This window comes from Carcharhinus amblyrhynchos, chromosome 8, assembly GCF_965287045.1.
Source record: "Carcharhinus amblyrhynchos chromosome 8, sCarAmb.v2.hapA, whole genome shotgun sequence".
NCBI classification, from domain to species: Eukaryota; Metazoa; Chordata; class Chondrichthyes; order Carcharhiniformes; family Carcharhinidae; genus Carcharhinus; species Carcharhinus amblyrhynchos.
In genome coordinates this window covers 6,289,387-6,301,689 of record NC_137331.1, presented here as the reverse complement: position 1 = coordinate 6,301,689, position 12,303 = coordinate 6,289,387, and the positions used below count along the sequence as shown (strand labels likewise).

At 48.2% G+C, this 12,303-nt stretch overlaps 1 protein-coding gene across 4 annotated transcripts in view; it reads right to left on the bottom strand.

Annotated features, from left to right (window-relative positions):
• The window catches only part of LOC145346415 (collectin-10-like), a 139,978-nt gene that overhangs the window by 27,422 nt on the left and 100,253 nt on the right, over positions 1-12,303 (bottom strand). For all 4 annotated transcript variants that reach the window (XM_080193582.1, XM_080193583.1, XM_080193581.1 and 1 more), the window contains exon 2: positions 2,751-2,902. In XM_080193582.1, the coding sequence (XP_080049708.1) occupies positions 2,751-2,883 (133 nt within the window). In that variant the 5' untranslated portion in view covers positions 2,884-2,902. The remainder of the gene's footprint in view (positions 1-2,750; positions 2,903-12,303) is intronic.

The window sequence follows — 12,303 nt, the reverse complement described above, 5'->3', positions numbered from 1 at the left end:
CAAATCCCTGACCACCACCCCTCCCACCCCCGCCCCCAAATCCCTGACCTCCTCTCCCTCCCAATTTCCTGGATATTTCCGCCTCAGATTCTGATTATCTGCCCAGAACTGCATTACTTATCCTCTAAATTCCCTCCCCAACACTGTTCTAGACTCCATCCTCACTAACCCCCCTCCCCAACACTGCTCTAGACTCCATCTTCACTAACACCCTCCCCAACACTGTTCTAGACTCCTTCTCCTCTAACCCCCCTCCCCAACACTGCTCTAGACTCCATCTTCACTAACACCCTCCCCAACACTGCTCTAGACTCCATCCTCACTAACCCCCCTCTCCAACACTGCTCTAGACTCCATCCTCACTAATCCTCTCCCCAACACTGCTCTAGACTCCTTCTCCTCTAACCCCCCTCCCCAACACTGCTCTAGACTCCATCTTCACTAACACCCTCCCCAACTCTGCTCTAGACTCCATCCTCACTAACCCCCCTCTCCAACACTGCTCTAGACTCCATCCTCACTAACACCCCCTCTCCAACACTGCTCTAGACTCCATCCTCACTAATCCCTCTCCCCAACACTGCTCTAGACTCCTTCTCCTCTAACCCCCCTCCCCAACACTGCTCTAGACTCCATCTTCACTAACACCCTCCCCAACACTGCTCTAGACTCCAACCTCACTAATCCCCTCCCCAACACTGATCTAGACTCCATCCTCACTAATCCCCTCCCAACACTGCTCTAGACTCCACCCTCACTAACCCCCCATCCCCAACACTGTTCTAGACTCTTCCTTCCCAGCACTCTCTAGACTCCAGCCTCACTAACCCCCTCCCCAACACAGCTCTAGACTCCATCCTCACTAACCCCCCTCCCCAACACTGCTCTAGACTCCAGCCTCACTAACCCCCTCCCCAATACTGCTCTAGACTCCATCCTCACTAACCCCCTCCCCAACACAGCTCTAGACTCCATCCTCACTAACCCCCCTCCCCAACACTGCTCTAGACTCCAGCCTCACTAATCCCCTCCTCAATACTGCTCTAGACTCCATCCTCACTAACCCCCCTCCCCAACACTGCTCTAGACTCCGCCCTCACTAACCCCCCCCTCCCCCAACACAGCTCTAGACTCCATCCTCACTAACCCCCCCTCCCCAACACAGCTCTAGACTCCATCCTCACTAACCCCCCTCCCCAACACTACTCTAGACTCCACCCTCACTAACCCCCCCCCCCTCCCCAACACAGCTCTAGTCTCCAGCCTCACTAATCCCCTCCCCAATACTGCTCTAGACTCCATCCTCACTAACCCCCCTCCTCAATGCTATTCTCGATTCCACCTCCACTAATCTCCCCTCCTTCTCCTTGAGTTTCCGACATTCCATCGCTCAGATCCCCCACCTAGTTTGTGATATCCTCTCCCTGAGTTCTTCACTCCCTCCCGTGCCCCGAGTTCCTGACTGTCTCCCACTCTCTGACCTGCTGCAGGCAAAAGAAGAGCTGGGAAGAAACATGGTTTACAGTGCAGCCTCTAGCTCGAGATGTGTCCAGCTTTTTTTTTGTTTTAATCCAATTCAGTGAAATCAAATCCAATTCAGAGTCTCAACAAGTTGAGACATTCCCAATCCAAGCTGACAGGACAGGCTCTCACCTCCTGTCTTGGGCTTGACCTACATAATCCAGGCTGATTGGAGTAGGCATAGCTCTTCCTTCAAGGCTTGATCTCATTTGCATCTTAGCCAAAAGGCTGAGATGCCGCTTTTAAAAATTGCTTCAAACGAAGCTGAAATGTAACCTAATGACTTCAACCAAGTGCAGCATGTCGATACTACACTTGATCTTAACCAAACGCCGAGAAAAGTTTTACAGGGATAGTTTCTGGAATGAGAGACCTCAGTTTTGTAGATAGATTGCAGAAGCAGGGATTGTTTTCTCGGAAGAAATGAAGGTCGAAAGGAGATTTGCTAGAGGTTCTCAAAGTCATGATAGGTCGAGATAGAACAGACAGGGAGAGAATGTTCCTATGGGTGAAAGAGTCTCAAACAGATTGTAATTGGATTCAGATATTACCATCTGCTGGGGTAGGATTTGAACCGAGTTCCTCAAAGCATTAACTTGGAATTCTAAATTAGTAAACCAGTGAAAATACCACTAAACCATCACCTCCTCTTTGTGATTAAGGCTAGTCTTGAACCAAAGGACGCCGGTTTAAGCTGAATAGCAAGTAACAGCAAAATGAGGAAATTTTTTTTTTACTCAGTGAGTGGCTAAAGAACTGGAATTTCCTAAGAATGAGGTGGGAGCAGATTCAACAATGATTCAATCATGGTTTTCAAAAGAGATTTGGATCCCAAAAGAAGAAGAAATACATGACCACAGAGAAAAGGGCAGGGGAGTGGGATTGGCTCATTCAGTATTGCAGAGAGCTAGCATGGACACAATAGACTCAAGGGCCTCCTTCTGTGCTGTAACCATTCTAGGATTCTAGCAATTATGGTCATTTTTAATCTTTTTAATATATCTCTCATCAGGTCCTGTCACACAGTGAATTGAAGCTGAATAAAAGAATGAGGAGTTAACCTGCTGGCATCTTGATCCAGTTGCTGAGGGTAGGTTGGGGAGTTAGTTGTGTGAATTGGGATTGCGATGTCCTAATAACCACAGAGGAATCATTTCAATAATTACATTGCTATAACGACAAATAATATCTGCATTAGGTACTGTATGTCTGGGATATATCTGCCGTACCTTTTGGACCTGGCAAGATTATGTGAGTTGCACAGATGTCTGAGGCAGGGCGATGGGTTTCACTGAAGGACAGAGTCTGTACTTGTAGAACAACGAGCAGAAACAAAAATCTCTTCACCCACTTCACCTCCATTCCTCTCGATTTGTCCAACCTGCAAAAACATGAAATGAGGCAGTACTTGGAATTATGTCCGGTGGTTTTACCTTTGAATGAGTGTGTCATATGGGTGATAAACACTTGCAACTGCTTAGACATCACTCCAGGTTTGTACTTGCATAGAAATCAATGGCAATCAGGAGAAATGAGGAGTGTACTAGAAACCTGCACTATCACCCAAGTAAAAACTTACTCTTTTGATGCCTGACTGCAACACCCTTAAAAAAAACATTTATTTATGTTAATTTGACTTGACACACCCATCGACAACTATAAAAACAAAATAATGTGGATGCTGGAAATCTGAAACGAGAGGAGAAAAGGCTGGAAAATCTCAGCAGGTCTGGCAGCAGCGTCTGTGGAGAAAGAAAACAAGAATTAATAGGCGAAATTCCCTGCCCTCCCCTTGGTGATTTTCCCGGCAATGGGAAGCGGTATGCTGTTCGCCGGTGGCAGGGTTCCCTGGTCCCGGCACTGTTGATGGGAATTCCCACTGAAGGTACCCCATGGTGCTGGGGAATCTATGGCAGGAGATGTGCCACAGGCAAATGGCAAGAGAATTCCAGCCAATATCTCCAGTACATGTGACTTCTTCAGTATCAATGAATGGGGTGGGGGGGGGGGAGCGATTCTCCAATGCAGTGGCTGGGAGAATCTCATGGAGGCCATTGAGCGGAATTTGTGCCTGCATTCCCAACCCGATAGCGTTTCCCAGCGCCGAATTTCCAGCGGTATCATCCGCCCTTCTAATCTGCTGAGAAGTGCCAAGAGCATTTAGATAGGTCTTTACATAGATTTTAAATGTGATTAACGGGCCTGGGACTGAAGTCTCTGGGCCCGCTAGCATCTCCCCCCAACTCCACCAGAGTGGTTCATTCCAGCAAGGATTATAGTAGCTCCCCACTTACAGTGAGCTAGTGGTCCGACCACTCCGGAGTAAAGGGCAGCAATCAGGGCCCCCCCAAGGGTCGTGTAGTGGGGTGGGTGTCCCTTGGGCGTTGGCACCTTGGTGAGTCCCAGCTTATGCCCCCTGACACTACTCAAGAGGCAAGATGTCCAAGGGTCACCTTGGCACTGCCCACCGGGCATGGGGCAATGTCAAGGGGGCAGGATCTATGGGACAATCAGTGAGTTGGGGGATCCCGCTGTTACTCTGCAGAAAAGTTTGGTGGAGGAAGGAGGGAAGCCAATGATTGGGGCAGTAGAACATAGAACATTACAGCGCAGTACAGGCCCTTTGGCCCTCGATGCTGCGTCGACCAGTGGAACCAATCTAATGACCCTCGAACCTAATCTATTCCAATGTTATCCATATGTCTATCCACTGACCATTTGAACGCCCTTAAAGTTGGCGAGTTCACAACTGCTGCAGGTAGGGCATTCCACGCCCTTACTACCCTCTGAGTAAAGAACCTACCTCTGCCATCCGTCCTATGTCTCCTCGTGTTAGCCATCACCATCTGAGGTAAAAGGCGCTCACTGTCCACCCTAACCAATCCTTTGATCATCTTGTATGCCTCAATTAGGTCACCTCTTAACCTTCTTCTCTGTAATGAAAATAACCTCAAGTCTCTCAGCCTTTCCTCATAAGACCTTCCCACCATACCAGGCAACATCCTGGTAAACCTCCTCTGCACCCTTTCCAATGCCTCCACATCTTTCTTACAATGCGGCGACCAGAACTGTACGCAATACTCCAAGTGCGGCTGCACCAGAGTTTTGTACAGTTGTAACATGACCTCACGGCTCTGAAATTCAATCCCTCGACCAATAAAAGCTAGCACACCGTACGCCTTCTTAACAACCTTATCAACCTGGGTGCCAACTTTCAGGGAGCTATGTACCCCGAGGTCCCTCTGCTCGTCCACACTACTAAGAGTCCTTCCATTAGCCCTACATTCTGTACTCCTGTTACTCTTACCAAAGTGAATCACCTCACACTTTTCCGTATTAAACTCCATCTGCCACCTCTCGGCCCAGCTCTGCAGCTTATCTACGTACCTCTGCAAACTATAACATCCAGAAGGGGGGGGGGGAAAGTGCGGGAGTGGGGTGGGGGGGGGGTATGGGGGGTGGGAATTTGGGACTGTGGGGAGGGGTTGGGTCTATTGAGGGGGATTTGGGACTCTGGGGGCAGTTGGGGGGGCGGGGGGAGGGACTGGCAGAAAGGGGGGGAATCTGGGGCACTGAATATTGGAGCAGGCCAGGAGTGGGGGGGTTCAGGGCTGGCCTGGGAATGGTTGGGCGGGGGGGGCAGAGATTGGGCCATGGGGTGGGGAGGGTGATGGTTGTGGTGGAAACGGAGGGCCGGCGGTGCAGTGGTTGTGGGGCTGGCATGCCGATAAGATTTGCAGGTTGACATTCAAACCTGTTTGACCAAGTCATGAACACACCTTCCTTGGCCATCAAGTCCTGGGGTGGGACTTGAACCCGGAGCTTCTGGTTCAGAGGCAAGGGCGCTACTGTTGCACCATAAGATCTCTTATATTGTGGAAGGCCAGAATTTATTCTAAAATAAAAAGCCTGATATCGTTTCTCCAATTTTTTTTTGTCTGGTCAATCTTCACGGTGGTGATTGCCAACTCTAACTGTCTGCAGAAAGCAATTATGTTTCTTTGCTCATCCACTATTTACTGGGTGTGCGCTCAGGAATATAACATTCTAACGGTATGAATTATGATGAAATTAACATTTATAAAGCATGAAATAAAGGGTTATTTAGCTTGTGAAGCTGAGGTAGTGAACAGAGCAACAACGTGAGACGTTCACTGATATTGACCATTTGTGCAAGGTTACGTCACAACTTTGCTTTTTTTAAGGTAAGAAGTCTGCCAACACCAGGTTTAAGACTTCTTACTGTGTTTACCCCAGTCCAACGCCGGCATCTCCACATCATTTTTTAAGAAGGGCCATACAAGCCAAAGATGGCTGAGAATGTAAATTCAATCACCACCTGAAATGTTCCTGTACTCTGTCCAGAAAGACAGACAACAAATGTCACCTCCTCTTCTCAGATAGAGACATTTCAAAGGAAGAAGCAGTGCAGGCTAAACTGTCACCTCCTGGGGAGATGCTGGAAGCTGATTAACATCTCAGCCAAAACTACTGCCTTTCTGCACATTGTAACCCAGACCTGTCCATTGGTTTTCCATTGGCCATTGGATCTTGGGTTCATGTCGCACTATCTGTAACCCCCATGACTTGCCTGGGTTTGCAAAGCCTCACTTACTGTACTGTCTGGAGACAATACACATCTCTTTACCCTGTGATCAGTGCTCCTTCCACTCACATTGTCAGCCACTTCAGGTCTTGAACAGCAGGTTAGGTGTAAAGACTCGCATTCTAATCAGTAATCTGTAAACTGTCTGTGCTGTTATATGCTCTGTCTGAGGCCAGGACTCTCCATTCACCTGATGAAGGGGCAAACCCCGAAAACTTGTGAGTTTACTATCGAATAAATTGGTTGGACTTAAACCTGGCATTGTCAAACTTCCTACTGTATTGGTTTTCCCCTTCAGGAATACGCAAGGGACTGAGATAAAAAGCCAGCTGCAGAGCTGATCAGTGTGGGCTGGTGCTCGGGCGTAAGCATGTGTGACATAGAAACAAGGAAAAATAGTGGACTCACCCCCGCTCTGGCAGGTAATAAAGTCTCGCTCTCTCTCTGATTGCTTGAAGCGAGTTAGGTCAGTTAAGTCAAAGACTGATTGGTTTTTTTTTAAACTGTTACTTTTGGATTCGCTTCTAATCGGTGCGTATGTGCATTGCATTTTATTATTTTTCTCACATTTTAATAACTAAAAAGCTTACTCTTTAACGCAAGAAAACCAAGTTAAGTGGTCTTGGCTCCTTTTAAAGCACATTTGGACTGGGAAAAGGGAAGGGAGCTGTTTTAAATTAACTTTGTTTTGACCAACCAAGGGGGTTGAATAAAGTAAGGAAGTCAGTTCATCGCTCCCCACCAGTGGGATGTAGCAATGATATAGAACATAGAAAAACTACAGCACAAACAGGCCCTTCGGACCACAAGTTGTACTGATCATATCTCTACCTACTAGGCTTACCTATAGCCCTCAATCCTATTAAATCTCATGTACTCATCCAGGAGTCTCTTAAAAGACCCAATCAAATTTGCCTCCACCACCACCGACGGCAGCCGATTCCACTCACCCACCACCCTCTGAGTGAAAAACTTACCTCTGTACCTACTCCCCAGCACCTTAAACCTGTGTCCTCTCGTAGCAACCATTTCAGCCCTAGGAAAAAGCCTCTGAGAATCCAGCCGATCTATACCTCTCAACATCTTATACACCTCTATCAGGTTGCCTCTCATCCTTTGTCTCTACAGGGAGAAAAGACCGAGGCCCCTCAACCTATCCTCATAAGGCATGCCACCCAATCTAGGCAACATCCTTGTAAATCTCCTCTGCACCCCTTCAATAGCTTCCACATCCCTCCTGTAATGAGATGAACAGAACTGAGCACAGTCCTCCAAGTGGGGCCTGACAAGGGACTTATAAAGCTGCAGTATTATCTCCCGACTCCTAATCTCAATCCCTCCATTGATGAAGGCCAGTACACCATACGGCTTCTTAACCACATCCTCCACCTGCGAGGCTGATTTAAGAGTCCTATGTACCTGGACCCCAAGGTCCTTCTGATCTTCTACACTGCTAAGAGTTTCACCCTTGATATTATACTCCTTCATCCCACTGGACCTGCCAAAATGGACCACTACACATTTATCTGGGTTGAAGTCCATCTGCCACTTCTCCGCCCAGACTTTTATCCTATCTATGTCACGCTGCAACCTCTGACATCCCTTCAAACTATCCACAACACCACCAACCTTTGTGTCATCGGCAAACTTACCAACCCATCCCTCCACTCCCTCATTCAGGTCACATATGAAAATGACAAACAGCAAGGGTCCTAGAACAGATCCCTGGGACACTCCACTGGTGACCGACCTCCATGCAGAAAAAGACCCATCCACAACCACTCTCTGCCTTCTGTGGGCAAGCCAGTTCTGGATCCACAAGGCAATAGCCCCTTGGATCCCATGCCCTCTCAGCTGATCTGATTCCAGAACAAATTATGGAATCAGAACAAATTATGATTGGTGCTGAGATAGTTCTCATGGATTTGGGGATCTTGCCCAGGGACTATGTCCACTGCAATGATGCCTTTGAGACTAGGCTGCTGGCATTGCTATCTGTACTTCATGTAATTATTTATTTATTAGTGTCACAAGTAGGCTTATGTTAAAACTGCAGTGAGGTTACCGTGAAAACCCTATAGTCGCCACACTCCACCGCCTGTTTGGGTACACTGAGGGACAATTCAGTATGGCCAATGCACCTAACCAGCACGTCTTGAAGACTGTGGGAGGAAACCGGAGCTCCTGGAGGGAACACAAGCAGATGTGGGGAGAACGTGCAGACTCCACACAGACAGTGACACAAGCTGGGAATTGAACCTGGGTCCCTGGCCCTGTGAGGCAGTAGTGCTAACCACTGTGCCACCGTGCCACCTCTAGTTTCTGTGCAGAGCTTCCTGTCTCATGGTTGGGGACCTCTCTCCTCCTGTCCACCTCCCGTATCAAGGCTACATCAGGAAACATTGGAGCAGGTTCTGTGTGCTCTGTTGCTTCACTTCTACTCTAATTCTTTCTGAGAGACTCTGGATTCAATGGTGAGTTGGGGGTGGGGGGGGGGGGGCGGGGGGTGGCTTTGCCAGGGCCAGACCCTGGCAAAGGGGATGGGCTGTTGCAATCACGAGAATGAGAACTGCCAAACAAGCACAGCCCGCCAATTCTGTTCATTGGGCACAGGATGCCAAAACAGGAGGGCCCCATCTCAGATACTGTAGCATCTCCCCCTGGCATGAGCACCCTCGCCACTGGTAAAAGAACTGCCCAATACCTGTTGATAAAATACCAGCAGACACAGATAGCAATGGGCAATGCACCCACCCTCCAGCATGTCACTTAACTTTACGCTCACTCCTGTCTGCTAGCCCGACCCCAGGGATTGGGATGGGTGTAAAGTATTTTCCATTATATCTTTAATGTTTATGACACAGAAAGTGGTCAGATGAAAGACAGAGCAGCAATGAGGATGTTGGGCTGCATTTTTCAGATAATACTGTGCCAAGAATTCAGGTTTCATATCACAAACTGACTTTGTAACACCACTGAGTCACTGGGATCAGACTCAAGGGCAGACGATGATACGCTGGTAAGTGGTGAATAGCATTTACCCCACACAAGTGCCAGGCAAAGCCCATCTCCAACAAGAGAAAATCTAACCGTTTCCCTTAACAGTCAATGGCATTGTCATCGCAAAATCCCCTACTATCAACATCCTGAATGGTGCAATTGACCAGAAACCTATCTGAAACTGCCATAAAAATATTGAGGCTATAACAGCAAGTCAGAGGCTGGGAATTCTGTGGTGAGTAACTCACTTGCTGACTCCCCAAAGTGTGTTGATCTTCTACAAGGCACAACTCAGGAGTGAAATGTAACATGCTCCCTGAGTAAGTGCAGCTCCAACAACATTCAAGCTCAACGTGATCCCGGACAAAGCAGCCCCGCTCGATAAGCACCCCATTCACCACCTTCAAGATTCACTCCCTGTACCACTGGGAGCAGTGCGTACTCTCTGCAAGATACATGGCAGCAACTCATCAAGGCTCCTTTGACATAACATTCCAAATCCTTTACCAGAGAAGAGCAGTGGATGCGTGGGAACATCACCACCGATATGTTCCCCTCCAAACCACAAACCACCCTGACTTGGAACTACATCGCTATTCCTTCACTGTCACTGAGTCAGAATCCTGGGATTTCCTCCCGGACAGTATTGGGAGCGTACCCCCACAACACGTGGACTGCAGCGGTTCAAGAAAGCAGCTCACCATCACCTTCTGGAGGGCAACTAGCTGCTGGCCTAACCGGTAAAGTCTACATCGTAAACAAATTTTAAAAAAAAAGGGTTTGGAAACAGCCTAAACTCAAAGAAAAAGCTGGGTTTTTTTTTCATGTCTCCACTAGCACAGTGGTGGGCGGCACGGTAGCACAGTGGTTAGCGCTGCTGCGTCACAGCTCCAGGGACCTGGGTTCGATTCCCGGCTCGGGTCGCTGTCTGTGTGGAGTTTGCACATTCTCCTCGTGTCTGCGTGGGTTTCCTCTGGGTGCTCCGGTTTCCTCATACAGCCCAAAGATGTGTGGATTAGGTTCATTGGCCATGCTAAAATTGCCCCTTAGTGTACTAGGATGCTTAGGTGAGAGGGATTAGTGGGTGGAATATGGGGGTAGGGCCTGGATGGGATTGTGTTCGGTGCAGACTCGATGGGCCGAAGGGCCTCTTTCTGCACTGTAGGGTTCTATTCTAAAAGTTTTGGGGAGAGGCATTTCTGACAAGTGTGTTAAGTTGTGCATGCTTATGGATATTTGCTGACAGGTAGAGATGGAAGGGAGCAAAAATCAGAGGGTGTACCACATGGACATCTTTTACATGGACAGTAGGTAATATTTCACATTTATAGCAGTTGACTCCCTTACTTTCTTAGCCAGAATGGTGCTTATTGTGATCGATGATGTTAAGTCATTAACCCAGATCAATCACATTTTTCAAAGGATGGGAACATTTTGGCTTAGAAGGTTGTTGCCACGGTATGGGATGATAAGCATTCCTGCGGGAAATCCTCTCATTACTGAACTCTGGCGCTGAACTTCTGGCACTTCCAGCCAGTTGGAGCGAATGGAGACGCTGGGGAGGTGGGATTTTCCAACCAAGCTCGCCCCAAGACCAGAAAATTCCACCCAAGGTTAACGGACCTTTGCATGGTCCTATCCCACCTGCTACGATCCCCGTGACGGGTGGGATGCAAAATTCCATCCATTGTGCCACAAAATGAGCTTCCTGGCCAATCACTTACATTCAAGAATGCAAATTATGAGCAGGAGTAGGCCATTTGGCTCTTCAAATCTGCTCTGCCATTCAATATGATCTTAGCTGATATGAATGCGGCCTCAACTCCACATTCTGTCTAGTCCTGATACCTTTGAGAGCTAACATTCACCAAGCAAAATGAAGATAATATGGATTAGAAGTCAGTCTTTGCTGTAATAGTTTGGCAGGTGGCAAATGGGTCAAAGATTTATCTTCGTCCTCCTGAAATACTTCCTTTCAAAGTGAATCTCAGTAATGGTGGTCAACCCATCAAGTTGAATAATGTCCTTTCTAGAAGGAAATCTGCCATCTTTACCTGGTTTGGCCGACAGGTGACTCCAGAACCACAGAAATGTGCTTGACTCTTAACTGCCCCCTGAAATGGCCCAGTAAGCCACTTAGTTCAACAACAATTAAGGACGGGTTACAAATGCTGGCCTTCTCAGTGATGCCCACATCCCAAGAAAAAATAAACCCAGAGGGAAAAGACAATAAACTGGGGAAATAAGAATACTGAACCATTCTTGTATACTTTAAAATGGGATGCCAGTAAAATGAGGAAACAAGAATACTAGTCTGAACTGTTTCTTTCCTTCTGGGAAGACAAAAAGCCTTTGTCAAATTGGACTTCCTGGAGTGGGATCGGCCTAGCAGACCTTTGCATGGAGTGGATTCGGCCTAGCAGACCTTTGCATGGAGTGGATTCGGCCTAGCAGACCTTTGCATGGAGTGGATTCGGCCTAGCAGACCTTTGCATGGAGTGGATTCGGCCTAGCAGACCTTTGCATGGAGTGGATTCGGCCTAGCGGATCTTTGCATGGAGTGGATTCGGCCTAGCAGACCTTTGCATGGAGTGGATTCGGCCTAGCAGACCTTTGCATGGAGTGGATTCGGCCTAGCAGACCTTTGCATGGAGTGGATTCGGCCTAGCAGACCTTTGCATGGAGTGGATTCGGCCTAGCAGACCTTTGCATGGAGTGGATTCGGCCTAGCGGATCTTTGCATGGAGTGGATTCGGCCTCGCGGATCTTTGCATGGAGTGGGATCGGCCTAGCAGATCTGTGCATGGAGTGGATTCGGCCTAGCAGACCTTTGCATGGAGTGGGATCGGCCTAGCAGATCTGTGCATGGAGTGGATTCGGCCTAGTGGATCTTTGCATGGAGTGGATTCGGCCTAGAAGCCCTTTGCAATGGAGTGGGATCGGCCTAGCAGCCCTTGCTATGATTCCTGTGGCAGGCAGGACCTGAAAATTCCACCCCTTGTGTTTCTCTTAACTTCATTTAGTTTGTCACCATCACCAAGAAATGGTAAGTAGAATAGCTGGAATGTTCCTCCCAGTTTCACAGCATGTCTGTGGGTCACTGCCAATGGCCTTCTCTTCTGTTGTTCATCCCCATCCTGCCAGAAATCAATAAAAGCTGTGGCTGAGACAGGCCG